The 27,367-nt window shown below is 45.3% G+C and overlaps 2 protein-coding genes across 5 annotated transcripts in view; one reads left to right on the forward strand and one right to left on the reverse strand.

The window, feature by feature from the left end:
- Positions 1-123: 123 nt before the first annotated feature.
- Positions 124-15,483, reverse strand: DRC3 (dynein regulatory complex subunit 3). Its single transcript, XM_071443832.1, has 13 exons — positions 15,368-15,483; positions 14,314-14,487; positions 12,850-12,966; positions 11,364-11,530; positions 10,637-10,783; positions 9,323-9,442; positions 8,135-8,247; positions 6,664-6,838; positions 4,100-4,231; positions 2,886-2,956; positions 1,976-2,099; positions 495-626; positions 124-382 (listed from the first exon to the last, which is right to left on the reverse strand). The coding sequence occupies exons 2-13, from the start codon at positions 14,468-14,470 to the stop codon at positions 269-271; spliced, it is 1,569 nt and encodes a 522-aa protein (XP_071299933.1). The 5' UTR covers positions 14,471-14,487; positions 15,368-15,483; the 3' UTR covers positions 124-268.
- A 396-nt stretch (positions 15,484-15,879) lies between these two features.
- The window catches only part of TOM1L2 (target of myb1 like 2 membrane trafficking protein), a 56,778-nt gene continuing 45,290 nt past the window's right edge, over positions 15,880-27,367 (forward strand). For all 4 annotated transcript variants that reach the window (XM_071443833.1, XM_071443834.1, XM_071443835.1 and 1 more), the window contains exon 1: positions 15,880-16,013. In XM_071443833.1, the coding sequence (XP_071299934.1) occupies positions 15,962-16,013 (52 nt within the window). In that variant the 5' untranslated portion in view covers positions 15,880-15,961. The remainder of the gene's footprint in view (positions 16,014-27,367) is intronic.

The raw sequence follows: 27,367 nt of genomic DNA on the forward strand, positions 1-27,367 counted from the left end.
CAATGATTTGGTTCAATCAGCTCACAGCTGATCCATAACCCCTTGTGACCAGGTCTGAGTTGTCTGCACAGGCTTTGTGCCCATGTGATGGAAGAGACAGGGCTTTGGATGCTTTTCCACAGTCAAGAAATCGCTTTTATTTGCAGTTTATGGTGGACGGAAGAAATGTGCATTTGGTCTGAAATGTCCCAGACAGCTTGGCCATAGAGAGGCAGCTGTTCCTGCTGGAGGCTGTCCTGTGTGCCCCAGCTGAGGCAGCTCCCCAGCCCTATTCTTTAGGCTTCAGGACCACTGTGCTATCCAGCTCCTTCTGCAGAGTGTTCATGAGGGAAATTATCTTTTCGATACAGGCACGGTTTCTGTCGCTCTCGGTTTGGAAAGCCTGGACAGATTGAAACCAAGCAGTGAATCTGCAGGCGTGTCAAGGTCCAGCAAAGACCTGGGAGTGTCCCTCCTCCCAGTGTCCCTGTCCCCTGAGTGTGAGGGTCTCTTACCTTCTCTATCACTGACTTCTGCCACTGGTAGGTGTTGGAGAGCATGTCGCTCTCCCGCTTATCAATCTTGCGCAGGCGGATGCTGTGGGACACGCTGATGATGTTGACAACGGTGGTTTTGTCCTTAAAGAGCTGGGAGATGACGTGACAGGATGAGAGGAGGGGACAGCACACAATGAACGAGCAGCACAGCAGTGCTCACAGGGAGAAACCCTCTGTCTCAACCTGGCAAATCCCTTCTCTCATTGGGATAAATCCAGGGGCTGTACCCTTGGCCTTGCTGTGGTGTAATGGGGCATTATCCCTAACACAGGGGGGAAACAGAGGCAGCAGCCTTGGCCCCATGTGCTGGAATGGGGAGATCAGTGCAAGCAGGGCTGCCGTGCAGCTGGTGTGGAAGAAAGGCTGTATATGCTCCAGCATGCCTGGAAATTGAAAATCAGACTTGGAAGGGATTCCTGCACTGCTGGCACTGGCTGTAAATCTTCATTTTTGGAGAGTCCCAGCTTCTAATGGAAGCAGTGACTTCCCTCGTGGCTCTAAATAGAGGGTGGCTTTGCTAGCCCATAATGAGGCTCCTCCTGCAGCCAAGTGCAGCTGTTGGGTAAATGAATTCCCTTCTCCATGGGAGTGGATGGCAGTGAAGCAAAATGGGTGCAGGGCAGCGGTGCAGAACCACCACCATCTGCACAGGCCATAAAGCAGCAGCTCCCCGGGGGCTCAGGGGTCTGGTTTGTGTCTGTCAGCTTGTGATTACCTGCAGTGACAGGGGGCTGGGATAATCTGGACAGAGCAAAACCACAGCTAATGCAAATTTAAGTAATTTAGCCACTAAATGAAGGAATTATGGAGGCAAAAAGGGCAGCAGTGTTGCTGAGTGGAGCACTGAAACAGTGTTGGTGCTTTTGGAAAGGCTCCTGGGATCTTTGTTTGCACAGCAAGACTGAGGGCTCGGTGGAAGGCTCCATTTAAAGTGTCATGTCCTGCCTCCAGATCAGCTCATGGGCGCAGGAGCTCCAGGAAGGGATTTTGAAATCACTGAGGCAAACAGAGCCCTGGTGTAAGAAATTCAGAGCAGTGTTGGGATTCTGCTGAGGGAGCAGGGGGAGTCTGAACAAAACCAGCTGTGAGGGAGTGCAGCAAAGATGCTGCCTGAGTGCCTGGAAATCAGCCAGAGCAGTGAGTTGTGCTGGAGGCAGGAGAGAGATTTCCTCAGCACCTCTCCTGGGCTGCTGCCACCAGCTCTGGCAGTGCCCAGGGAAACCTGCAGTGCAGTTATCCCCTGTCCTACTCAGTGGAGATGCTCAGAGGCACCACAGTTCAGCCAAGCAGCTGGACCCTCTAGGAAGGAGGTTATGCTGTGGTTCAGGCATGGCTCTGGCAGCACTGAGCCTCCTGGAAATCCTGTCCCTTCAGAGAAGAGGCTACAGCCTCATTTTCTTGCCTGCTCTCAGAGAGATGAATTGTTTTGGTGCCCTCACCGTTCGAAGATCATCTGGAAAATCCTCTTTAAGCTCAAAGAGGCTGATTTTCTTCAGGGTGGCCTGGACAATCTCCATCACCTTTTCAAAGTGTTGATTTTCCAGGTCCCGGCACTGGCTGAACGTACAGAACGTGGTTAAGGAAAAAGCTGAGCACCCACTCATCTGTGGGGATTAAATCACCTCCTGTAACTGGGATTGAGTGTCTGCACAGGGGGATCCTGCAGAAATGAGCCTGGCTGCTCCCAGAGGCTGCTGTGGTGTCAGGATATCAGGATACAAACTCTCAGTTCCTAATCACACACCGAGTCTCATCTTTACTGCCAAATATGACAGAGGACTGAGAGAGGACCTAGGATTGCCAGGGAAATTGGAAGAGGCCTCCAGGTGACAGCCAAGCTCTGAATGCTCTGCAGTTATTTGCACCAGGCCATCAGATTTCTAGATTTAAAGCAGCGTGACCTGACACTCAAGCACTTCAGTATTCTCACATAACTTTTTCAGCACACATCAAAAATACAAAAATGAGCACCATTTAAAGAGTATTCAACCAGAATTGTAGATATTTCATTTAGTGCTGTGGCAGGGATGTACCTAGACAACAATCTAACCAGATCTTCCCTCTGTTTTGTCTTCTCTGCTTGGAGAAGAAAGGAAGATTCCCAACAGGGTGAAATCCTACAGACTCTCAGCACAGTAGAATTTAGATCTTTCTGTGCTCTCCAGAGTCTCCACATAAAGAAGATAGGCACCTTAAATGACCGTTCCTTAAGGCTGGGAAAAGATATTTTCTATTGAATAAAATAAAAAAAACCCAAAGTTTTTATACTGGAGGCTCATTTTTGGATTTAGAGGTGAGGTGTAGGTGCATGACTGGGAGGTCCAGGCCAAACTACTGTGAAAAGGATATATCCCTTGAATGTTTTCAGTGAATGTTGATGCTGTGACATCAATGCTTCTTTTAAAATCCTGTAACAGTTCCTTAACAGAGGGAAAAAAAGAGGAAATATCACAATGAAAACTTTCACAAACATAACAGGGAGTCAGGGAGTCTAGGAGGAATCTACAACTTATTGTAATTTGGACTCACTGCTGTTATTAGCACAGTCAGAAACTGAACTGCCTCAAGCATTTAAAGTGTCTGGAGTAAGCCAGGGGATCTTTTGTCACCTAAGCAGTGCCTGGAGAGGGCTGCATTCCCATCCCCTGCCTTGCTGCAGCCTCCTTGTCCTTGGCTGTATGAAGAGCCTCTTGTCAGAAGCACAACCTCTGCCTGGGCTTTACTGCAGCTCTTGGTTTAGTCCTCAGAAATTAAAATTGCAGCTGCCTGTTCCCTCTCTCAGAAATGGCTGATGGAGAATCTGTGAAGTGTTGCACTTAAATGTCTTGGTAGCTGAATTCTGCAAATCCAGCAGGGCACACAGGGAGAAATGTTTCTGCTCATCCCATCAGATATGTAAAGGGCCAACTCAGAAATTACTAAAAAGGCACAGTCCTGAAGCAGTGAGGATCCATTTTGAGCTGCTGCTTTCTGCCATCCATGCTCACAAAACTAAACTGCTGCACACAGGCCACAGCTCCTGCCTGCTCATTTTTAAACAGATTATTTTGGGTTTTTGCCTTCGATGAAGATGCTCATCAGCAGCCCTGCCCTAGTTCTTGAGGAAAAGTCTGGGGAGGAAAAGGCAGCTATTATGCAAGCAAATGCAGCAAGCTGAGCAGGAATGTGTGTAATCTTACAGCAAAGATCAGCTTCAAAGAACGACACCTCTAGAATTCCAAATGCATACCCCATGCTATGCAGCAACTTGTGCAGACCTATAAAGTCATTGCACAACCTCCCTGTCTGTAGTGTGGGAAATCAGCTTGGATAGATGTGATGGACATACTGTGCTCTGCTCTGAGGAACAGAAATCTGCTGGAAGGCAGCAATGTCCAGGGCCTGATCTCACTCCCATCAACTTTGAACAGAGAAAGGAAAAGATGGGGATGAAACCTTTTCCTGAGTGGAAGTCCTGGGCCCCCCTCTTTGTGAGCAAGCTGCTACCCAAGGCTGCAGTGACAGAGAGGTGACCCCACAACCTTCTGGCTGTGAGGTCCCACGGGTGTGAGCTTGGGTCTCACCTCCAGGTCGTTGGATACCAGAGCTTCCAAGGTCATGAGTGCATCCCACAGCTGCTGGATCTCCTCCTTGCCCTGGGCTCGTTTAGAGTCAGCAATTTCACCACTCCCGTCTTGATAAAGCTCATCCAGCCTCTAAACACAGAGATACATGAATTACAGTTTGTGTTCAGCACTCCATTGCAATTTAATTAACTTGTTACATGTGTGAGAAAAGTTCCTGCTGCTGATTAGCTGAAATGAAATGTGATGATTCAGGGAAGTCTCCAGATTTACATAGTGGGTAGTCAACAGTTCTGAGCTTTGCTACTGCAGGGGGATTGGGAAAACTTTTCCTCATCCTCCACTCAGCAGAAGACTTTGCTCCTTCTATGGTTCCAATTTTTGTTCATTTCAAGCAAAAAAAAAAAAAAAAGAAAAAAAAAAAAGAAAAAAATTTAATTATTGACATTGCTGGCTGTGAAGATGAAATTAACAATTGCTTTGGAGAAAGAAAGGCAGGTGTAAATCCTGATCCACTTCCTGCCAAGGAGAATCTTGACTGACTTCCAGTAGGGTCAGGATTTAGTATTCTGAATATGGAATACCTATCATTGCCTGCCTTCCTTTTACAGCAAGGATTTATTGCCCTTCAGAATTATGTATTGATGTCACTTTTGCATCAGGCAAGATTTATGTTTGCTTGGATCAAAAAAAAAAAAAAAATCCTCTTGAGCTGAATGTGTTATTTTCAAGTCTGTTTAAAATCAGTTCAAAATCAACTGTTTAAAAAAAGAGGGAAAATATATATGTTTTATGATGTCTAATCCACTTCTGAGAGGGAATGGAATGGGGTGAAATAAAGAATTCTGTTAAAAACCCCTGCCAAGGCTTGTGTCTGGAAATGGGGTGGATTACCCAAACTTTGCAGTTTAAAAGGGGGAAGGGGAGAGCAAGGTGTCTTCTTTTCTAATGTAAACAAGTTAGGAGGCTCAAAAGGCTCCAGAGCCACTCAAGCTGCACCTCTGGGAGCAATAACTTCAAAGTTCAAGGCCTTTAATCCTCCACAACCAACTTCAGAGAGCGCAGTGATTTTACAGGTTACCCAAGTTTACATGAAAGGATTACAGACAGACAAACAGCCCTAAGAACAGCTCACAGACTGCAGTCTGCTGGGACCTCTGTGCCTTTTGAACTCCTCCAGCAATTTTAAATGATGGGGAAATGATGTTAAAACTCTGTGTTCGGTTTCACTACAAACTCCTCTAATATTTATATGAAAACTGGCATGCTGAACCCTCTGTCCTGTTTATAGAGAATCACAGAATCCCAGAATGGTTTGGGTTGAGAAAGACCTTAAAGATCATCCAGTCACACCCCCGGCCATGGCAGGGACACCTTCCACTGTCCCAGGCTGCTCCCAGCCCTTTCCAACCTGGCCTTGGACACTTCCAGGGATCCAGGGGCAGCCACAGCTTCTCTGGGAATCTGTGCCAGGGCCTCCCCACCCACACAGAGAAGGGTTTCTTCCTAATATTTAATCCAATTTCTTCCTAATATCCCATCTAAGCCGCCACTCCCTCAGCTTTAGGCCATTCCCCCTTGCAGCCCAATCCATAGCTGAGCCTGTAGCTCAGACAGAGGTGAAGGGGTAAAATCTGCCCTCAGCTGTGAATATTTGGGTTTTGTTGTTGTTTTGCAGGGTTTGTTTTGCTGGTTTAGGTTTTTTTTTTCATGGAAGATAACAGAGAGAATTCAAGCACAAGTTAACTTCAATATTCAAATCAAACTTCTGTTAGGAAGGAGATGCCCTTTAAGGTCCCTTCCAACCCAAACCATCCTGCAGTTCTGTGACTCTGGTGGTGCTGCCAGCTCCTAAAGCTGCTGGCTGCAGGTTTCCAGCGTGAGTCAGCAGCAGGGTTCAAGGCCCTGGGAGCAGAGTGACTCAGCAGCTGTCAGCCTGTGACAGGCACTGCAATAAAAGTGACCTGGTTTCCAGCGGGAGCCAGCGCTTGTGACTCTGCTGGTGTCACTTGTCAGGGACTTGCTCTCTCAGCTGACAGTGCTACCAGGCTTCAGCCCTCCCTTATTTACTTTTTTTTTTTTTTTTTCCTGTGGAAACAAAATCATGATCCATCTATTATACATGGTTAGAAAGGGATCCAGCTAGAAGCTACGCCCTGAGCAGCCACAATGGGTGGCTGTGGTCGAGCAGAATGAAAAGAGTTTCTGCTTTAAAGGACTAGAAATACATTAAAATAACTTTCTCTAATTTTTTCTGGTTATAGTTCTTTGAGCTGTTGTTGAGAAAATGAACTGAAGCAGAAAATTACTTGAAAATAAACTGAATACCCTGCAATTTCCTTCCTTTTCTTCCTGGTTTTTCAATGAAGGAAGAGTTATTGGAGCTTCAAAAAGAAGGGGAGTAGCAGTAAACATCTATCTATCTAATTATCTTAAAAATCAACTTATAAAAATATTTAAACTAAAAGGAAGGTTGAGCATTTCCATTTCCTTAAATATTGGTGACTTTAATGGTACAGGATGTAGAGAAATCATGTATCAAACAAACAAAAGTATAACATTACCCTTTCGTTCCGACTCTCAAAGTCTGAGATTATTCTCTTGCTTTCTTCCTGGTTGACTGCCAGAATTTCATGGAGTCTTTTGTAGAATTTGGAGACTTCAGCTTCTCGTTTTTCATACTCTTCCAGTCCATAGTTATACAGACTCTCACAAACTGAGACAAACTCCTCCTTGTATGTGACAGCAGAGTCAAGGTCTTTTGCTTGTTCAGTGGAGCAACACATTGTGTTCCTTCTGCCTCTGCAAATCTGAGCAACAAGAGCTACGAGCTACTTTTATGTAAACTCTGTGGTTCTTGCTGGGAGCTGCCAAATATTCAGTCTGGGGCAGGGCTGGGTCACCCACTCACGTTTTATGCATGGGATTTTGCTGCCTTAAGGGTATGGAGAAAGCTATGGCAACTTGAGGGGGGAAAAAGGCCTTGAGGAAGAGAAGGAAATACATTCACTTGTCTGACTCTTCTGACACAGCAGCAGAAGGAAGCCTACAACCCTATCTGTCTTCACAAGTGTGAATACAGTGCCTGTGTAGTTAATAAATACAGCTCTGGAGCCCACAGCCAGAGCACAGAATAAACTACTGACTTGGTAGCATCACAAAAATAACGTCAATTTTTCTTCTGCTATTATCTTGGCAATGGAATTGTTTCTGGAGTCTATTGTAGTTAAGCCGTGATGCATTTTTCTCCAACAGTGTAATGCAATTTTAAGGAAGGTCAAGTTACTGGCCTTGACAATGCTCTATTAATCTGAATGAGAAAAGAAAAAAAGGGAAAAAAAAAAAGTGTCTGCTTTCTGCTCCCCCGTGTAGGAGCAATGATCAGAAAAATGTGCTGGCCTGGAAAGTTCCCTTTGCCAGTTCTGGCAGGTTGTGAGATATGTGACTTGTATCACTCTGATGAGTCTGTTCCTATCTCCTACCACTTCAATTTCAACATGATTTTAGCAACTGTGCTCTTACAATCTAACAGACAGAGATTTATCTTCCAGCTCATTTTAAACTTTAAGTGGATTCCAGACTTAAAGAAAGTACAAAGTCTTGATTCTTGAAGGGTCAGAAAAGGAGGCTACAAAAATCATGTTTGATTCAAGGGAAGGAAAAGGAATATGGTAATTACAACAGTGAGAATTTAAAAAGCTGGGATCTCATGACCTGTTGGGGATAGAAATGAGTGGTTTTACAAATGGGATGTCTCAAGCTGGGCTGGCCAGCTTGTCAGTAATATAAACCATTTGTTTGGAGCCCTCATATTTCACAAGATACCATGCCTTAAAGCTGTCAGTGGTCTCACAGCCTTGCAGTGTAACTTTTGGTACTGTTCCAAAATTGAACACAGACTGCCTCAGATCTTAGATCAATGTAGCTTTCAGCTCTGGACAAAAGCAACAGATGAAGAGTCCCTGTGGATGCACTTCCTTCTCAACTCAAGGCATTACCTGTTAGCTGTGGGTATTCCAAACCCAGGAAGGATATGCCTGCAGCAGCTCCTCCACTCCAGGGAGGGAAACCAGTTTGGTGGCTTCTCCATCCTCTTCATGCAGACTGTCAAACAGGAATGGTCCATTCAGGTACTCAACAAAGGCTGCCTTTGAAGAGAAACAGAGCAAAATAAGTGAAATAGAGATGCCAGCCTGGTGCCAGTGCTCAGGATGTGTCTGTCCTGTAAGAACCTCAGCAGCAGCAGAACATGGGTGCAGACACAGTTACATGAACACAGCAGAAACACCAACCAAGCCACCAAAGCACCTTGGAGTGAAACCCATCCCAGGGGCTTTGCTGCTGCAGCTCTGTAGCCTAAGGATAGAAAACACTGTTTAATCTTGTATCAGATCACTGAATCATAAAATGGTTTGGGCTGGAAGGGACATTAAAGATCATCTAATTACACCCCCTGCCATGGGCAGAGACACCTTCCACTATCCCAGGCTGCTCCAAGCCCCATCCAAGCTGGCCTGGAACTCTTCAGGGGTGCCAGTTTCTCTGGGCAACCTGTGCCCCCTGCCAGTAGAGGATATCACCAATACAAACACTGACTGCAAGGCCATTTGGCCTTTCAGATAAGGAGCTGGTGAACTCTGGGGAGGTACAAAGGGAAGGGTTGCTGCATCCTCCCTGGCACTCAACACTAAACTGAAGCCACTCTGATCTTCCAGAGGTCTGGAATACAGAGCCAGGCTACAACTGAAAGCACCATTCCACCTGGTCTTGCTTTCAGCCTGGACTACAGTGATCTCCAAATTTCCTGGAGAGTTTAACCATAAAACTAGTGAAAAGCTTGACTTAGTGGGAAGGAGAAAAAAAAAAAAAGTCACTTCACCATGGAAATGTTAACATTTCCCTCAGAGCTGTAATTTTCCTAATCTCATGTCAGGTTGATAAGCTCCCTGGGTATGATTTACTATTCAGCTTTGCAGGGTCTCTCTCTGTAGTTTCATTGTTCAGCCCAAAGAATTATGTTCCCCCACATCATGTGTATTCCACAGCAGCTCCTGCTTCTACCCAAAAGATAAGATTCAGAGATCACAGAGATTAATCTGAGCCTTAGTTTCAGCAGAGTCAAAGTTAACCTCTCATTAAATCTTCAGGCAGGGAGAACACAAGTCAATACGTGTTGTGCTTCTTTCTCCTGGGACAACACACAACCAGCCAAAGAAAACTCACCTGCTGGTGCTCCAGCTCTTTCTGCTTTGCATCTTCTACCTCTTGCAGAGCCAGGACCTGAGCCTCCTCTTGCTCCAACGGCTTAGTAAGATGTTGATACTTTAAAGCTGCAGCTTTTCCCTGAGAAATATAAATAAAATATTTGTATTGGATTAGCCTACATTGCTCAGTGAGTCAGGGTGTAAGCAAGTGATCTTTCTAGAGCATGCACCAGAGTGGCATCTGCCTCTCCATTTCCTCATGGGCTTTTTATTAAACTACTTATGAAGTTTCTAACCTAATCCTCATCCCATTTTTTGCTGGCATATTTCTCTGTTTCTGCATTCAATGCATCTGAGATAATTCAGTCCCAGGAAGCTTTTCTCTCTCCATTTTCTCATCTTTAGAGTTTTTTGGATTTTTTTCCTCTTTTAGCAGTAAGTTCTATTTTGACTTCTAGAATTTGAGCTCAAATTTGATCAGTCAGTGAGGTTAATTCATTTTCTAGGGAGGAGCAGATTCTTTGGAGGAGTGGATGGCAAGGTAGTACCAGGGGCAAGAACCTCATTAGCTTGAAACTGAAGCTTGACAAATTTAAGTATGCAATTCTCAGACATCCCTGATGAGCAGGGACTGCATTCCATGACCTGGAAAGCCCTTCCAGTCCTATGGTAAGAGCAATGTACATTCCAAGTACAGCTCCTGCTCTGTGCCAAGCAAATTTACAATTAATCATGTTCTTTGGTTGCTAAAAAAAAAAAGGCAAACAAACCCTGAACAAAAAATCCCATCTTTGTTCCTTTGAGCCCTGGGATGATAAAGCAGCTCCACAGGTTACTGGTGAGGATGAACTGTCTTATTCTCAGAAATCAAAAGTGGGAAGTGCATCCAGGCACCTGCTTGCCTGGATTGTCAGGTTGCTGCTGAAACAAATCACTCTGTGAGCAGCAGGACCACCAAGGCTCCTTCCCCCTGGATCCACGTCTCCAGACTGATTTCCTCTGAGATTCCCTAAGAAAGACTTGCACTCACACTGCAGCCTCTCTGTGGCAACACGAACCAGGCCCCTCTCCCACACACAGCTGCTGATTTTCACAAAATCTGTGAAGACATCATGCTTCTGACACCTCTACCTCTCTGTCAGATTTGACAGAATTTGGCCTACAGGTTCACAGCTGTTATGTGGAAGCAGAATAAACACTGTGTGTTTCTGTGAGCCTGATTTCTGCAGGGAACCTGCCCCCAGTGCTGGAATATTGCTGGCACACCAACAAAGCAAAGGCTCTGTAAGATGCTGCTGCCTGATTTCCCAATCAGGGAATGCAGAAATCTCACCGTGGAGCTTCTCACGAGCTTGAAGTCCAAGTACACCAGGCTGGGAAGATGAGCAACAACAAAGAGCCTGTAGTGCTCCTCACTGCAGAAAGGGTTCCCACTGAGGTTCAGTGTCTGTAAGCTTTTTAGCCTCCTGAGGTAGATAACCTGTGCCAGAGGGAAAGAGCTCTGTATTTCCCAGGGCTGGGGAAACACAGCCTTGGAATTTATTGCTTTTATTACAGTTGAGCTGCAATATGCATTCTGCTCTGCTGCCAAATTCACATGACAGTCAATTATGAGTTTCTAATGGCTTTGGGAAAGGAAATACTTAAATTCACGTTGGCAATAACTAGACAATGGGTGGAGAGAGAAGGCAGATGGGGTGCACAAATCACAGGTCCTAAATTGGTAAGATGCCCTCTAAAGAACCCCAAATAAATCCTAGCCTCCCCCCTTTTCTCATATGTAGCCATTTATTCCTTTTCTAGCTTTCATGAGAGCCAATAGGAATTTTGCCATGGCTGAGAGCAGTCACAGAACTGGGCCCCCATGAGTCAATAATCTAAAAGAAAAATGGCTGCAGTAAGCACTTAACACCAGAGGACCAAAACCATAGCTCAGACTACTTAGAAATCCTAAAGAGAATTTTATCACCTAAAGAGGGGCTTGGACACAATGGCAAATGGCAGTTTTAGAATATCTGATCCTTCAGCAGGGAATATTTGCAAAGCCAGGGAACACTCACATCTTCCAGAAAGGTCAGGTTATTCTTCCCTATGGAGAAAATCTGCAGCTCTTGCAGTGTGTCCATGTGCTCAATTGTAGATATTCTGTTATTGTACAGACTGAGGTCCTGCAGTTTGACAAGAGTATCCAGGCCCTCAATTACTTCAATATTGTTGAAGGACAGGTCTGGGGAAGAATTTATAAATCAAACATTAAATTATTTCTTGCAGAACACCCTGATTCTGCTCTTTAGTTCTGGATGTAGGAGTTTATGTACAGATTTTTCTCAGGAGTGGCCCAGGTCCCACAGGAAAAGCTCAGCATTAAATCGTCCCTTATTCCCATCTCCTCCTTGCAATTGTCTGTGAAACTTTTAAGTGAGAGGAAAAGCTGAAGTTAATCCATGCAGAGTCCACATACGCAGCCCGAAAGGGACTTCTGCCTTATGGGGAAACACAAAACAAGAGGTGGGGAAATGCCCTTAGAGGGGAATTTCTGTGCTAAATCTGGCACTCTCTTGTTTCTTGCAGACTCTGTCCTGCCACAGTTGTGGTCACTCCCAGAGCACCAAGACAAGGCAGTTCCATGTCAGTGGAGTTATGCAAAGCTCACTTCAGCTGTTTCACTTATTGAAATGTCCTCTTCCCCTGCCAGAACATCTCTCCTAACACCTACACTCACCATGACTAAGGGCAGGGTTTGCCTGAGGATTAGTACTGAGCAAGCCAAGAGCCCAAAACCAGTTTATGAGGTCTCTTGGGTGGCTGAGACACTTGTACAGCAGCAGCTGAGCCACTGCAGCCTTTGGGCAAACAAAATACGAGAGCGTGCTTCAAAACACTGTGCTCACACTGATCACTTGGTGATTCACAAGTGCCTCTGCCATCTCTGGAGCAGAACTGTGCAGACAACGGGGTGGAAGAGCCCATTAGACATTTCACAATGTGATTATGAGCTCCAGCCCTGCATGCTGAGGATATATTTAGAATTCCAGCCAGCAACGTGGCTGCAGTTGCAGGGAATGCTCTCAGCTGTGCATCTGGGTAGCTGCAAGCAGTCACACAAGGCCACAAGGATGGGCACTCCTTGGGACGATGATGACACACAGCCCTTAAGGGTAGAGGGGTTGTAGGCTTTGGGATGCCTGCAGCAGCTTTGAAAACAGAATTCAGGCTTCTAAATCACAGAGGTGTTTCCATAAATATTCCTGAAAGTCACCCCTAAACACAATAGAAACCTTGGAAACAACATTGAAACCTCAGCTTCCTGTTCCTGCCACACCAAATGTATTAAACCCAGTTTTTAAACATTTGAAGGATTGTTTTGCAGCTCTGATACTCAGGCATTTTGACATTTGACAGTCAAATAAGGAGACACACAGACAGCTGACAGCCTTCCCAGGGTAAGCTCCTATCAGTGGTGTTGAGAGGGAAGGTGACATGCTGCTTTATCTCAGATTGCTTTGCACCTGCAAAGGCATCCACCCTCCCCTGCCTGTATCTCACCAAGCCATACAAGGTGAACCAGAGTCTCCAGACCTTCTATCTTCTCAATCACGTTGTTGTCCAGCTGTAGTTTAGTCAGATTCTCTAATGGCCACAGATTGTCAATCTGCAGGATGTCTAAAGCCACAGGAAAAAAAAGGAAAAAAATAGAAAAGAAAATTGCTTTCCACGTGAGCCAGCTTTGTTTAGCAGCCACACTGCCTTGCACAAGGAAAACACGTCCAGTCTTGCCTGCAGAAGGATTTGCAGTGTGTGATGAGTGCCCTGGAGAGCTCAGGGGTGCCCTGGCTGGATGAGATCCCAATGGAAGAGCACACTTAACCCCAGTGTCCTGCTCAGCACACGCTGCTCATCAGTGAGGCCAACCAGGCGTGCAGGGGATGCTGAGCATGGCCCTGCACTCCAGAGCCTTCCTGAACCCACTGCCAGCACGCCCTGACCTTCATCTTCCTCTCCAGCTGCAAGCAGGAGGTTTGGGATGAGCCTCTGCTTTTCCCTGCATTTGCAGTCCAGCAGTGCCCAGCTCCTGCTGCTGTAAATGATTCTCCTGCTCCTGGGATCCTCAGCACAGGAGAGGGGTTGGAGTCTTTCTGTGAAGGCTGCAGTTTAGAGCTAATCAATATCCCTGCATTTAGTTTCCTCCAAAAACAGAATGACAAGGGCAGGCTGTTGGTCACCACAGCAAAGGGTCAGAACCAAGGTGACAGGAAATACAGAATATTCTCACTTCCATTTCTCTTTCCCCTGCAATGCCTTCCCAGAAGATTTCACCTGCTGTCCTGCTGTCCTTATTTAGTGAGGGCACCATAAACCAAGGAATTGCATGCACAAAATATTCACACAGTTCTGGATTTGCAGACAAATCTATGCAGGATCAGGTCAAGGGAATCTTTTCTAAGAAAATCAACTCATACACACATTATTTTACTGGAGCACACAAAGAATAATCAACTGAAATTATCCCCCTCCCTTAAATATTCAAATATTGATCCAAATGTTCTTCCTTTCCATTTTTTTTGAGTGCAAGTTTACGACAGGTTTGACAGTAAGAGGCAAGCCATGGTAATGGTGTGGATGAGCAGAGAATGCCATCAGATTGGACTGTAAGCACCAAAATCTCCCCAACAGGTCCCACACAACCACCAGCCATGGCAGAGCCTGCCCAGGGCTGGGTTTGGCCACGAACTGAGGGGCCCAACAGGGCTGTGGCCTGTAGGTGTCACCACAATATAAATGTTAAATGAGAACAGCAGTGACAGTGAGAGTGGGAAGTGAAGCAGCTCTGAAGTCACCCATCAGCAAAAGCTTCCTCTGATGAAGCTCCTTTATACAGGTATGAGCAAAAGTCCAAGTCCCGATGTTAATTTTCACATAATAAATCCCAGATAATAATGGTTGCTTAATTGCCAGTTACCCACTTCTGTGAAAAGAAGAGGAAAAATATGTATATATTCTGTTACTCACTTTTAAAACTAAATTGTATCTCTGTCACAACCTTAACGTTAATACTTTCCTTTCTGGCAATATCTCCAAGGTCCTCTGGACACTTCTCTTCAATGGCTTTCTGAAGCATTTCATCATCAATAACGTTTGGCTCAATATTATTGAAAAACTGAGTCATTGTGAGAAGGAGTCAGCCTTAAAGGACAGGAAAGAAAATAAATTAAATCACTGCCTGGCAGTGATTATAAAAATGAAAATGAAAATAAATTAAATCCCTTTCCAGCAGTCATAGAATCACAGAATCCCAGAATAGTTTGGGTGGGAAGGAACCTTAAAGCTCATCTCATTCCACTCCTGCCATGGGCAGGGACACCTTCCACTATCCCAGGTTGCTCCAAGCCCCCTCCAGCCTGGCTTTGGACACTGCCAGGGATGGGGAATCCACAGCTTCTCTTGTCAGCCTGTTCCAGTGCTTGACAACCCTTTCAGCGAAGAAAATTTTCATGGAAATTTAAATATCCCTAATGTTGCCCTGGAGGCAATGAGACTATTTGTCTTTTTCAAACTGTGCAGAGTTAATGAATCGCTGTGAAGGACTCGAATCTCCAGACTTTTGCTTGTGTAAGATGTTTATAATTACAGAGCAAGTTCTGATTTATTTTTGCATAGGACAGCAATGATAAATGCCAGAGTTTGGAGAGTTCTGTTCTCATTATGGCATTTCATTAACAATCCAAACCTCTTTGTGGCTGTGTGCAGCCGAGGAGCAGCAGGCTCTGGATTTATCCATCCTTGAGCTTCCTCTCTCTCTTTGTTGTACAATCACAGAATTATCTGGGTTGGGAGGGACCTTAAAGCTCATCCAGTGCCACCCCTGCTGTTGTATTGCACTAAATACACCCTGCCATGGGCATGGACACCTTCCACTGTTCCAGATTGCTCCAAGCCCCATCCAACCTGGCCCTGGACACTTCAGGGATGTCACTTGTCCAGCGTCTCTTCGGTCAATGCCGGTTCCAGCCACCCCTGCCCGGTGGGTGGGAAGGAGACGCCGCCTCCCACTCCAAGGACCCACCGAGGCCCCGATCCCGGCCCCACAGGCCTCTCACTGCAGGTCTCCAGGGGTCTAGGTCGGTTCCTGTTCCCGTTCCCGTTCCCGGTTCCCACCCGCGCCTCAGCGCCCGTCGCTAAGGAAGCCCAGGTGCGTTGCTAGGGGAGGCACGTGACCGACTCAGCCGCCAATGGGCGTGGAGGGGGTGGGGAGGTCAGCTACCAATCAGAGCGCAAGAAATCCGTGTCAGCCAATCAGCTCCGGGACCGTGCCCTCGGGGCGGAGAGGGCTCGAATGATTGACGTTCTCTTTGGCCAATAATCTTACAGATAGGTTCGGGCTTTGCCCAATGGGGAATGGCAGCCTCATTGTCCCCGCTGTCCATCAAAGGGAGGGCGGGGAAAGAGGCGGGACTACTGTGGGGGCGGGCCCCTCTCTTGACAGTGATGGACACTCTCTTTAACCAATAATTTTGCCGCGCGTCCTGCAGCTGTCCAATTGAACGCAGGGAGTCGGGACTCAGCTGCCAGAGCGCGCTGTGGTTGGTGCGCACAGCTGTCGGTCAGGGCGCGGTGCGGGAGGGGTGGGCGCTGGGCCGCTGTTTGTTGTCATCCCAAGATGGAGTTTCTGCTGGGGAACCCGTTCAGCACCCCGGTGGGGCAGAGCCTCGGTACGGCGGCCTGGGGAGCGCGGAGGGGCCCGGGGGAGCCCGGGGAGACCGCGGGGGCTTCGGCCGGCGGGCGGGGCTGGAGGCAGCGGGGGGCTCTGGGGGTCGCTGAGGGACTGGGGAGGCCCTGGGGGTCCGTGAGAGGCTGTGGGAGCGGTGGGGGCAGAGTCTGTGAGAGTCCATGGGGGAAATGTGGGCTCAGTAAGGGGCTCTGGGGCTTAAGGGAGGTGTTGGGGGGTTATGGGGATCAGTGCGGGCTGATGGTGGGGCTGGGGGTGGTGGGGGAGCTCTGGGGGCTCTGGAGGTGTGGGAGGGTCTCTGGGGAGCAGGGGTGCCAGGGGTTCCAGGGCCTTGGAGGGGCTGGAAGGCGTTTGGGGAGTGCTGGAGGCCTCAGTGCGGGACTGTGGGGTTAGTGGAGGGCGTGGAGAGATCAGAGGGCAGAGGAGGTCTGGGGACCAGGCTGCTGTCCATGAGAAGAGAGCGACTCCACGTCGAGATGGATGCAGGAAAGTTGTTGCATCCCCCAGCTCCTTTTCCTGAAGTTGAGTGCCTTCCTCCAGACCACCCAGTCATTGATGCACTCTTTCCCAAAGTACTGAACCCTCCCTGTGCCTCTGAGTGGGCAGGGGGGTGATGTGGCCTAGAGACACAAATGAGTGCTGGTTTTCCAGCCTGGAGGCTGAGTTGTGGTTCTGGTAATGCTTTGGTGCCATTAGCAGGTTATTCTGAGCCAGCTTTCACTGCGTGGCCAGTCAAGGCCTCCCTGGGCTGCTGTGGCTGCTCTCTCCCTCCCACAGATGTGTTCTTTCCTGGCAACTCATGTTTTGCTCTGGGTTGCCATGGCCGGGGCAAAGAAGAGAAAGGAGAAAGCTTGATCATCACTTGTGCAGAGTTTGGTAACTCTGAGTTCTCATCTCAGCTGGGTGGGCTCTCAGCGCCTCCTGCTTTCCTCTGTTGGGCCCTGGAGAAATTTAAGATGTGTGACATTGCAGTGGGAAGGAAGAGGCTGGCTCAGGTTCCTGCAGTGCAGGAGGGAGGGCAGTCCCAAAGCCAAGGTGATGCTCAGTTGAGCATGTCTCCTGCCAGGGAAGGCTGGGAGTATTGGGATTGTTCAGCCTGGGAAAGAGAAGCCTTGGGGTGACCTGATTGTGGCCTTCCCAAATCTGAAGGGAACCTGCAGGAAAGATGGAGAGAGAGGGTCTGGAGTGACAGGACAAGGGAGAATGGCTTCAAACTGACAAGAAAATAGGGGTGGATGGAATATTGGGGAGAAATCCTTCCCTGTGAGGGTGGGGAGGCACTGGCACAGGTTTCCCAGAGAAGCTGTGTCTGCCCCATGCCTGGGACTGTTCCAGGCCAGGTTAGACAGGGCTTGGAGCACCCTGGGATAGTGGAAGGTGTCCCTGCCCATGGCAGGGGTGGAATGAGATGATCTCTACTGTCCCTTCCCACCCAAACCATTCTGTGCTTCTATAACACACAGCTATGCACAGTCCAGCCTATAGCTATTCTCTGTTAATTTATGGAATGATGGAAGTCTTTGAAAACCATGGTGGAGAAAACTTTGCAGAGTATCAGCTGATGGCCTCAACCCTCTTTTCCAGTCCTTTCCTCATGCCCACGTGCAGGGACAGCCCTGGCTGAGGTGAGAGGGCCTTGCCTGGGTGAGTCTCACGCTGTGCTTGGAGCGTGGCTGGGCTCTCTTTGTCAGGCTATATGGAGCATATGTAGAACTTGCTGTTTATCCTCAGCCATCTGGGCTGTTTGGTTCTTCTGCTGAGGGAGAGGAGTGCTGGGAATCAGAGGAGAATAACGAGAACAGCTCAAGAGAAAGGTGATTTTAGAGGCTTCATTGTGTTTGGCCGTCAGAGCACCCAGGACAGCTGGGCCAGGCCTCTGCCCTCAGCCTGGGGAGGGAAGGCATCACTTTCTCCTCTTTATTGGCAACTTCTCTTAGCATCAGCTTGAAGGAACTGAGGAATTGTTGGGGGGCAGGGAGGGAGGAGTGGTAAAATCTGCTTTTTTAGCCTTCTGCCTGTTTAAGGCCAGAGCTGAAGGTTTTCACAGCTCTCACATCCCTTCCCTCGCTGAGCAAGCAGTCGCTGCCAGCTTGGAGGCTTTGAGCACTGAGCTGCTTCCATCAGATAAGGTGAGGTGTGCAGCTTCCCTTAATGCAAAATTCAGCTGCACTTTCAGAATGTTTTTCTTTACTCCCAGGGGGAAGAGATAACTGCAGATTTTATTTTGGAAGACAAATTTTTCTGCTTCTCCTATCGCTGCCAGTTATCCCTTTCTGAGACAGCAGTAAAACAAAAGCATGCCTTGTTCTCAGACACTGCTATTTGCCCAATGCTTCCACAGTTTGTTTTTCCAATGAGCTTGTGGAATATAATTTTCACTTATGCTTCTCTTCATTCTTTGAAAGAAATGGAATAATTTTGTATTTCTGTTTAAACATATTGTGTTGTACACAGTTGTGATGTTTTCAAGCAAGGCCTAACACTCACCATAAGGGAGAAGTGCAGAAAATCCTGTAGGTCCATCAGCACACCAAGAATGTGTGTTCTCTGCCAGGAAGTAGCAGAGGTTCATGAGAAGATTTAATTAGGGCTCTATAATATCTGCAGATAAATGCCAGGTCTGAAAGAACAAAGATGTCAGAAAAGGTTTGGGGAGAGCTGAGAGAGGTAATACAAGGGATTTTCTCTTTTCTCCTCTTTATCTGGATAATGTCTGAAGCTAGGCAGGCTTTTTATGTTAACTCTTTTGCTTAATGTGGGAAAGTAATGCTAGGATGAGGTCAGAGGATTTGTAATGGAGATGGATAGAGTCTCCTGCATCTGAAATGCCAGTTGAAATGGCAGCCAGGTTCCTCATGGCTGAAACCTACCTGATTTTTGGACTGGCTTGTATGGTACCCTCTATTCAATTCCCAGAGGTGACATAGCAGAAACAATGTAAGCCATCACCATGGCTGCTAATTACAAACCTCACCTAATTTTGCTATAATACTTTGATGGACCTGTGGACACTCAGCTGCCCTTGTGTCTCCAACAAAGTCCTCTCCTGAGAAGAAGAGTGGTTGGTTTTTGGTGGGGCTGTGTGGAAAGCAGGCAGCTGTACCTGAGAGATTCCTGAACTCAAAAAAACCCCAATTTTCATTCCATTTTGCTTTTTACCTGGAGGCTGCTGTGAAGGGAGCTTATAGCATCATTTGACATATAAACCAAAAATCTCACCCAGGATTTTGTAGCAGAATCCAGTACTTCCCAAAGGTTTTGTGAGGTGTTTTTCAGAAGGTTTTTGTGAAGGCTGGTGAGAGTCTAGAGGGTGGAATTGGGTGCCCTGGGTTTCATAGGCTGCCAAGTACATTGAGGTTGACAAGGTCCTTTGTGCCATTGGGTGCTGGCCCAGTTCTTCTGACTGAACTGTTTATTTTTTCCAATCACCACTGCAAATACCTTCTTGAGGAATATCCTGAGCAGTGAGGAGCAGAAGAGCAGGAAGATGTGTAGTAAAGCAGCTCTGACAGAGTGCTTGGTGTGTGGAGAGGGATTGGCCTAGAGAAAAAGCTGCAATTTACAGTAGTGGGAATTTGCCTTGAGATTCACCATCCTGCCATAAATTGCCTTTTTATCTTTCTTTGTTCAGTGGAGCCATCTTTAAAGTGTCACCACTCTATTCAAGGTTATTAGAACAAATACCCTTGCTGCAGGTTAGTGAAAACATCTCTGATGATTAAAGCAGATTGAATTACAAGAATGGGGAGTGCTGGTGACTCTTTTTTGGCCGTTCTGCTTATTTGATAGTGGCCATATGGCTTACATGGGAGGATGCAGGGAAGCCTGGTTTAGGTTTTTTTGTTTGTTTTACTCTGGAGACTTTGCAAAGGCTTCAGGAAGGCGCTCCTTTGTTTGAATCCAAAGCAAACCCTGCTGCTGCCCCCTCATGCAGGTGCAGAGGGCTGACCTGGGGCACTGAGGTGTGAAATGGGCTCCTCACAGGGGCATCCAGGTCAGTTTTGGTCAGGCTCTGGTCAGGGCTGTGTGTGCTGCTGAACTCAGCTCTTCTCACTGCTGCCCCAAATCTGCCTGAGCCAGAGCCAAAGGCCTCTCTGGGAGTGAAGTTCAGCACCTGAATGAAGGGCAGCGAGACTTGAAAGTTAATTTTTAACAATGAAGAAATGAAGAACAGTTTCTGCATTTAACAATGTAGAAATGAAGTTGTCCTGTGTGGCTGGGAGTGGGGGTCAGGTGCTGCTGGTTTACACCCTGATCCCTGCTGCAGAAGGGAAGTTTCAATGCACAGTGCTGGTCTGGGCACTTGGAGTCTGTTTTTGGAGGAGAAACAGTGTGGTGATTTAAGGAGGCTACAAAAACAAGGTTTCAGCAAAAGATACAGAGGCACTTTATTGAAGCAACAGTGAGGCAGACAGCTTTTCAATTGATTTTTATCAAAGCACTTGCAGTTTCCATTCAAGGCTGTTAAATTGATAATATATATATGGTGGATACAGGCTGTTTTCAGAGCTGCTGTTTTGTTCCCCCCCTGTTTTTTTTTTTTTTCTTTTATTTTTTTTCTTTTTAATGGGAAAGTGCTTCAAGGGGTTTAAAACACCTTTTATTTTCCCTCCGTAAGAAGCACTTGAGCCTTTTCTTCAGGTTTCTTATATCTCTAAGATTTTTATGATTCTTAGAATAAAAACAGTTCCTAAATAAATGAGTTGATGACTACATGTAGGAGCAGAGAAATGCATTAGAGCCAGCAGCCCATGGTAGTCCTGTGGGAGGCATTAATCCAGGCTTTCTTGTCCACAATTTCCCTAAGTTCCCTTCAGAGTAAACTTACTACTTTGCTGTGCTGTGAAATATTTTTTTAATAGATAAGCCTTTCCCCAATGCTAGAAATCAGTGTTTAAAGTGTACACTATAATCTCAGGATGTGGTCCACGTAAAATATCATTTTTGCAGTGTGCTTTTGGGCTCTGAATCTTCTCCCTCATCATTCATTGCCTTATAATAAAATAAAAAGTCCTTTGCATTTACCCACAACCATGGAAGCAGTGTCCCTTATTCTAAGAGAAGCTTTTCTCCATGCAAGGTGGCAGTAACTTTTCTTGCTGTATCAAAAAGATGAATTTTGCCTTTGCCTGCAGTGAAAAGGGTACAAGAAGTTCTCTCCTCAGAGCTGAAGTACTTTTCTAGGTACTCCTGTAGCTGGTCAGTTTTTAGAAATCCAGCCCCCCACTGCTCATTCAGAATTGTGCTTGTCATGCAAAAAGAGCCTGATAAAGTGCTTTTAGTTTTATAAGATTATTTGGATCTGCTTTCACTTCATGACAATGGATTATGTTGTAAGGAAAATCTCCATGAAATAGGAAAATGGATATCTTTGCTCTTTAAAGGAGCAAATAAATACTGAGTCATGAGTCTGGCAACTTGGAGAAACTACGTACACGTGTGAGGCTGGGTAATTAGTATAATGCCATTTAATACTGGGTTACTAAGACTGGATTTATTTTATAGGCACAAAAGCAGATTGTAGTTCATGAAGGTATTATAACATGTATTTTTGGGTAATGCTGTTTTATCTCTTTCAGCCTGGTACACTTAAATGTATATTCCATATGCTTCTAATAGCCATCTATATGTGAGAGTGAGGACAGCTTGTTCCCAGTTTGGTACTGCTCTGCTCATGAACTCAGCAGATTTTTTAAACTGCATATTTAAAATATGCTTGCCTTAAAACCACAGAAAATCCCCTCAAACCCTTCCAACTGATGTAATAATTCATCCAAAACAATTTTCCCCCATAAAAGTACTCTGTGTTTTCCTTAGTGAGGAACAGTTTTAAGGTAGGCAGACCTTCCTATGATTTCATAAGCTATGTTGAGTTTTTAATGAACAATTTTTGAAGGGGTTGAAGGCATTTGTGGTGTTCTCAGTGACAGTGATCAGTGGAGGGACAACAGCAGCTCTTGCAGAAGTTTTGGTGAGATGATCCTTCCATGGGAAGGTGCTGCCTGATACCTGCAGGGCTGGGGCTCCTCAAGGCTGGCCTGGAAACCTCCTTCCTCATCTGGGGTTTCCTGCTTGGCAAAAAGTAATTTCATCCTCTGTGTTTGGGTTTAAAATCTGTACAATGGGTAGGTGATAAGAGCGTAAATGTTTGAAGAGCACAGGGAGAAAGTTGTGGGAAATGTGAAGCGAGGAAATGACCCAGAAGCCTGTGAAACACAGCACAGATCATCCAGAACTGGTTTTCCTCCTTCTCATTTACATCTGCCTATGGAATTCCTAGTTTTCTATGTAAAAGAAACTTGTTGCTGAGCATAAAAATCCTACCAAGGATAGATAAGGCTTATCTTCTGTATTTGTGTAGTTATTCTGTTGATGGTCCTGCCCGATCATTTCAGGTACTGCCAGTGGCAAAAGGCTCTTTTAAAATTGATGATTCTTCAGCACAAAAGATACTGGTCTAAAAGCTTTGCTAGAGCTGGGTCTCTCTTCCCTTAGGAGCAGCTCCTTTCATGTTTTTATACAACCCAGGGGGTCAGATCTTCCAGCTGTAGGTAACATTTCCCACTGCTCATGAAGGGGAAATGCAAATAAACCCAGCCAGTCTATTACTGGCAGCATTGTCTTTACATTTAAATATATACTCCACAATTGTTCTCTACCTGCCAGAATTATAAGGTGGGCTCCACAATGCAATAGCTCATTTCAAAATCCAGGATTAAGGATGAAAAAAATCCATGCCCTGTCTGTGTTTGAGCAATTCCTGGCATGGCTGTGTATGGACTATTTACCCAGGCTCCTGTAGCTCTTGGTTCACAGCAGTTGGCAGCTCAGTGTGGTCTCAGGGAGCATCAGGAGACTCAGAAATGAGGAGATACTCAGAAGAAACCTGTTGAATAAGTGGTTTACCTTGTAGCCTGCTTATTCCTTGAGAGTTGGGCAGCCTGTTCCCCAGCTGGACCTCAGAAACCTTCTGGGTTAAATTAGCTTGGGAAGAAATTATTTTTTCAGATTCAGATCAAAGAAAACATACACAAAGTGAAGGCACAGATTTGTGTTGTAAGCTGTTCAAACTGTGTTTGAATACCAAGAATTTTTCAGAGCATTGGTTTTGTGTTCTTAAGGCAGGAAAGACTTTGTTTCATCCCAAATGTGGTCAGGAATGTTGAAGATGTTAACTTGAACGTGTTGCATCCTCTTTATTTTCATGGGATACATTTACTGCAAGAAATGTGTCTGGTTTCCTATTTGACCCAAATAACAAAAAAAGAAAAATTCCCATTTTTTGCCTAGCTTAATAAATGCAGAAAGTCCCTTTTGAAAATCTGGTATTTCCTGATCTTTTTTTTAAACTTTTATTTTGTCTCAATTAGAGCTTTCTGTATTTATTTTACCTTGCCTTTCTTTGCCCATAAACACAAAAAGCTACCTTGAGCATATTAAATATATTGCAAGCTTCAGCAGCTTTGCCAGCAAATTTTGGAAAGTTTTATGACATTCTGAGCCTACAGGTGAGAGATATTTCATAGCTTTGTCCTCTGAGACTAATAAATACATCTGTATATTGAATAGAAGCATTTCACTTAAGGTTTGGTGACCAAATACTTACTGAAGTAGAGATAATTTTTTTAAGAACACCTGCAGGGCTTTAATTAGTAGTTTTGTCCACTAAGTCCTGCCTAAGGTTTTGACTGAGATGATCCAGAGATGAGATACTATGTTGTAGCTTTTCCTCCAAAACCTTGTTGACTGCAATCTGTTGGGCTCAACAATTTCCCCTCTTTTACGTAAGTTGTTGAGGATCTTAACTCCTCAGTTTTCACCAAAAACCTCTCTGATCAGTTAACAGAGTGTTAAGGAATTCCCCCAGTTAATTGGTTCCTAATTTAAGGATTAGGAGAGAAAATATGCGAATTTTATTGGAATATTTCATCTGGAGTGAGTTTTGAAATCCATCTCCACACTGTGACCTGAGTTATTTCCTGAATTCTGTCTGGTATTTTCCTGAGCAGTTGTTATGGGATATAGGCATGATAATAAGAAGATTGATAGTGGGATGTAGAGGTTGGGCTGGATGCAGCATGTATTTGGGTTTGTGTTACCCTGAGCTCACATTTAAGCTGTTGTAGTAAATAGCTTGGGTTTTTTTCATTATCTTTGAGCTGCCCTTTCTCTACTGATTTTCTGTGGTTTTAATTAGAAGGGTATTTTGCTGAAAAGAGCGAACTCAGACCTTTGTGAATTTTTCTGCTAGTACAAATAATGGTAAATCTGAAATCACTTATTAGACAAGGAGTTGTTATGGCAACTATAAGATGGTTGGCTAATCAGAGAGTGAGATCAGTTTTTATTTACAAGTGTAATGAGCAATTAAGTTTGAGCAGCTGTCAGACTTGGAAAGTGATTAAAGTTCAGCAAACAACCCAAATGGGTCAGTGTTCAGTTCTGATGGTTTTCTGACACTGCAGCTTGATCATCTGTGGGTTTTACCTACTATAATTAAAACTGCCTTTTAAATCCCCATCCGTGCCAATGACTTGGCATAGCCAATGAGTAGAAAACCCCCTTTTTCCTACCAGGTTCCATAATGGGTATCGGCCTGGAGTCTTGCTGTGAGTAATGAGGTATTTCACGTGCAGCATTCCTTAAAGCCAAGCTCAGTTTGGATGCAGAATCATCTCCTGGCTGTGGTGATCACCAGGAGGGAGCTGGGGCAGCCTGGCTCAGCCTTTGCACCCCTGAGGGCTCCCTTTCATTAGAGGCAGCATTACACAGTTGCTGGTTGCTTAGGGAGCTGCTGCTGGGCCCAGGGGAAGGATGTGCACAGTGTGCACGAACATTAAACCCAAAGCAAGTGGAGAATTCACCCAGAAACAGGAGGGAAAGCCCAGGAGAGGCTGGCCTTGGCCAGAGCTGGTCACAGTGGACTGGGCAGGCTGTTCATCCTCATGGCTTTCCCAAGCAGGAGGAGCTGGTTCTCTGCAGTTCCAAAATATTGCATATGTTCATTGGGAAGTTTACCCTCCCATCCATACTCTGCACCAGATCAGCCTATTTCATTGCTGGGATTTGCTTCCCTGCTGCACAAGTAAAATAAGCCAAAATGTTTGTAAGCTTTGCTCAAAATTTGTGTTCTAGTTAGAATTTTAACTGTCCAAAACAGTTAAACCAGTGGAGTTATTTTCCAAAATTACGCTGCAGTCCCGCGATACATTTGCATTTTTATTAATTTTGCCACACTAATGGTGTGAGGTAATAGAGGCAATTGCAGTGGAACATGAAATGGATTGGGACAGCTCCTGACCTGAAGAATTTGCAAAGTTGTGTGCCTAGATAGCACAAGTTGGTGAATGGGGACTTAAGGCAAAATTAAAATGACAGTCTCAGAAATAGGCATTTGCATACTTGACCTAAACTTCTGGTATTTACATTTTCTATTTATCAGTCTTTTTCAGGCTTATCTACAGCAGTAGCACATGAGAAAACAGGGCTGTAAAAATGGAACAGAATTTTTAGTAGGGTTATTAGAGACCAAGAAATCCACATTTCTCAGCCCCCAAGATGGGATTGCACATACGTGTCTTGTTATTGCTGTTGCCTGATTTGCACTCGGGTTTCCTGAGGAGATTGCTTGGGAGTGTTTATCTGCTAAGCTTCTGCAGGCATAGCAAGCAGAATGGGCAGCTGGCAGTGGAGCCTTTCAGTGACCACAGCATGGCAAAAGCAATTCCTGTCACCTAGAGGAAGAGGAGCCATGGTGAAAACACTTAGAGTATCCCAGATATTCCAGGTGCTGGTCCTCAAGCCGTGGAGATTTTGGAGAATTGGGATGGGGCTGGAGCTTGCTGCCTTTTGCACAGGTCTGCTGTTGTTCTGTAGAGCAGTGCAAGGGAAGGCTGAAAAATGGAAATGCAAACTGAAGCCTTCACACTAGAAAACACAACCCATCAACTCTGAAAAGCTGCAGATTTCTCTGTCTAGTTCACTCTACATGTGGGATAACTGGGGTTTTCCAGAGGATGCAGCTCTCACCTTCCTAGTTGTAGGAGAGCTGGGGGTAGGAATATGCACGTGAAACAGTCACTGCAGGAGTTGTTTCATTTCACTTGTAACACATTTTAATTACCACGTGTGAACACTTGCTTAAAAGTCCCATGTAGCATGCTGCAGCAAAGGAGTAAACCTCTTCTTGTAACTGACTTCTTGTATGAATGGGTGATTTTGCCTATTTTTTTCCCTCACTTAATAGTGTTTTCAGTTTATTTTAAGCATGTGAAAATATGGGCGACTGATTTTAGGAGTCACCTCTAAAAAATACAAATAATTCTAATGTAGGAGCGTGATGAATCTTTCTGCCTCATAGTTTGTTTGCAGCAAACATGTTACAAGTGAGCAGTTGGGAGGGGGATTTTGAAATATATGGGGATGGATTCTTAGAGTTTGCAGCTGACATGGATTAAAAATTCTTAGAACATTTCATCCATGAAAGGCAATTAGTTTTGTTTTATGAATATGAAAAGCACGTAGCTTGTAAGTACTGGAGTGAAGTCCCAAGTGAGTTATTAGAACTTGCTTTACTCATGTAGTACAAAATTGGCCATCAAGAGCTGATAGATTTCAAATATAGCTCACTGACACACTGATCATCCATAACTTTTCATAAAGTCATTTTTTTGGGCTCACCTGTAATTACTGGATTCTGTTGAAGTCCTGAATGGGGCAGATAGTCACAGATCAGGACACCTCCTTACTATTGATGGTGATTACAGCATGTTGTGCTGCTGGGATATGGAATTGTGATACCTCTCTGCCTGCTTTTCCTACTTTATCTGAGATCCATAAGTTAAGGCTGATAAAATGAATGGAATCTGCTTTTTTTTTTTTTTAGCTGTTGGGTTTTTTTTTTGGATTAGGAAAAATTAATGCAGTCATTGGTTTTGTATTATTGGGATTGTCTATGTGAGTAGTTCTCAGATACTAATGGGTGTTTGGAAAATGATATTTTCAGCCTCTTTTTTTGTTTTTTGAGGTTCTTCAGAGAGCCAAAACTGTTAAAAATCTGGTATTTCTAGTGTTAATCAACAGATGTTATTCATCCAGTATGTCAGTGCTTTAATACTTGAGATTCCCAGTTAGGGAACTGGTAGCCCAAGTTAAGGCATGAGTAGCCCCTCCAACCATCCAAATCCCAGAAAATAAAACAGGATGAAAACTCTTTGGCAAATGGTGGGCTACAATCTAAGGTCTGGCTATGGAAATGACTAAATGTTGATGATCTTGTTATAAAACACTGGCTGCTGGACAGTGTTCAAAGGAGGAGGCGATTTGGGTACCCATCCT

The sequence above is a fragment of the Agelaius tricolor genome, unplaced genomic scaffold (genome assembly GCF_023055355.1).
Source record: "Agelaius tricolor isolate 1412-34295 unplaced genomic scaffold, bAgeTri1.0.p SCAF_19, whole genome shotgun sequence".
In the NCBI taxonomy this organism is placed as follows: domain Eukaryota; kingdom Metazoa; phylum Chordata; class Aves; order Passeriformes; family Icteridae; genus Agelaius; species Agelaius tricolor.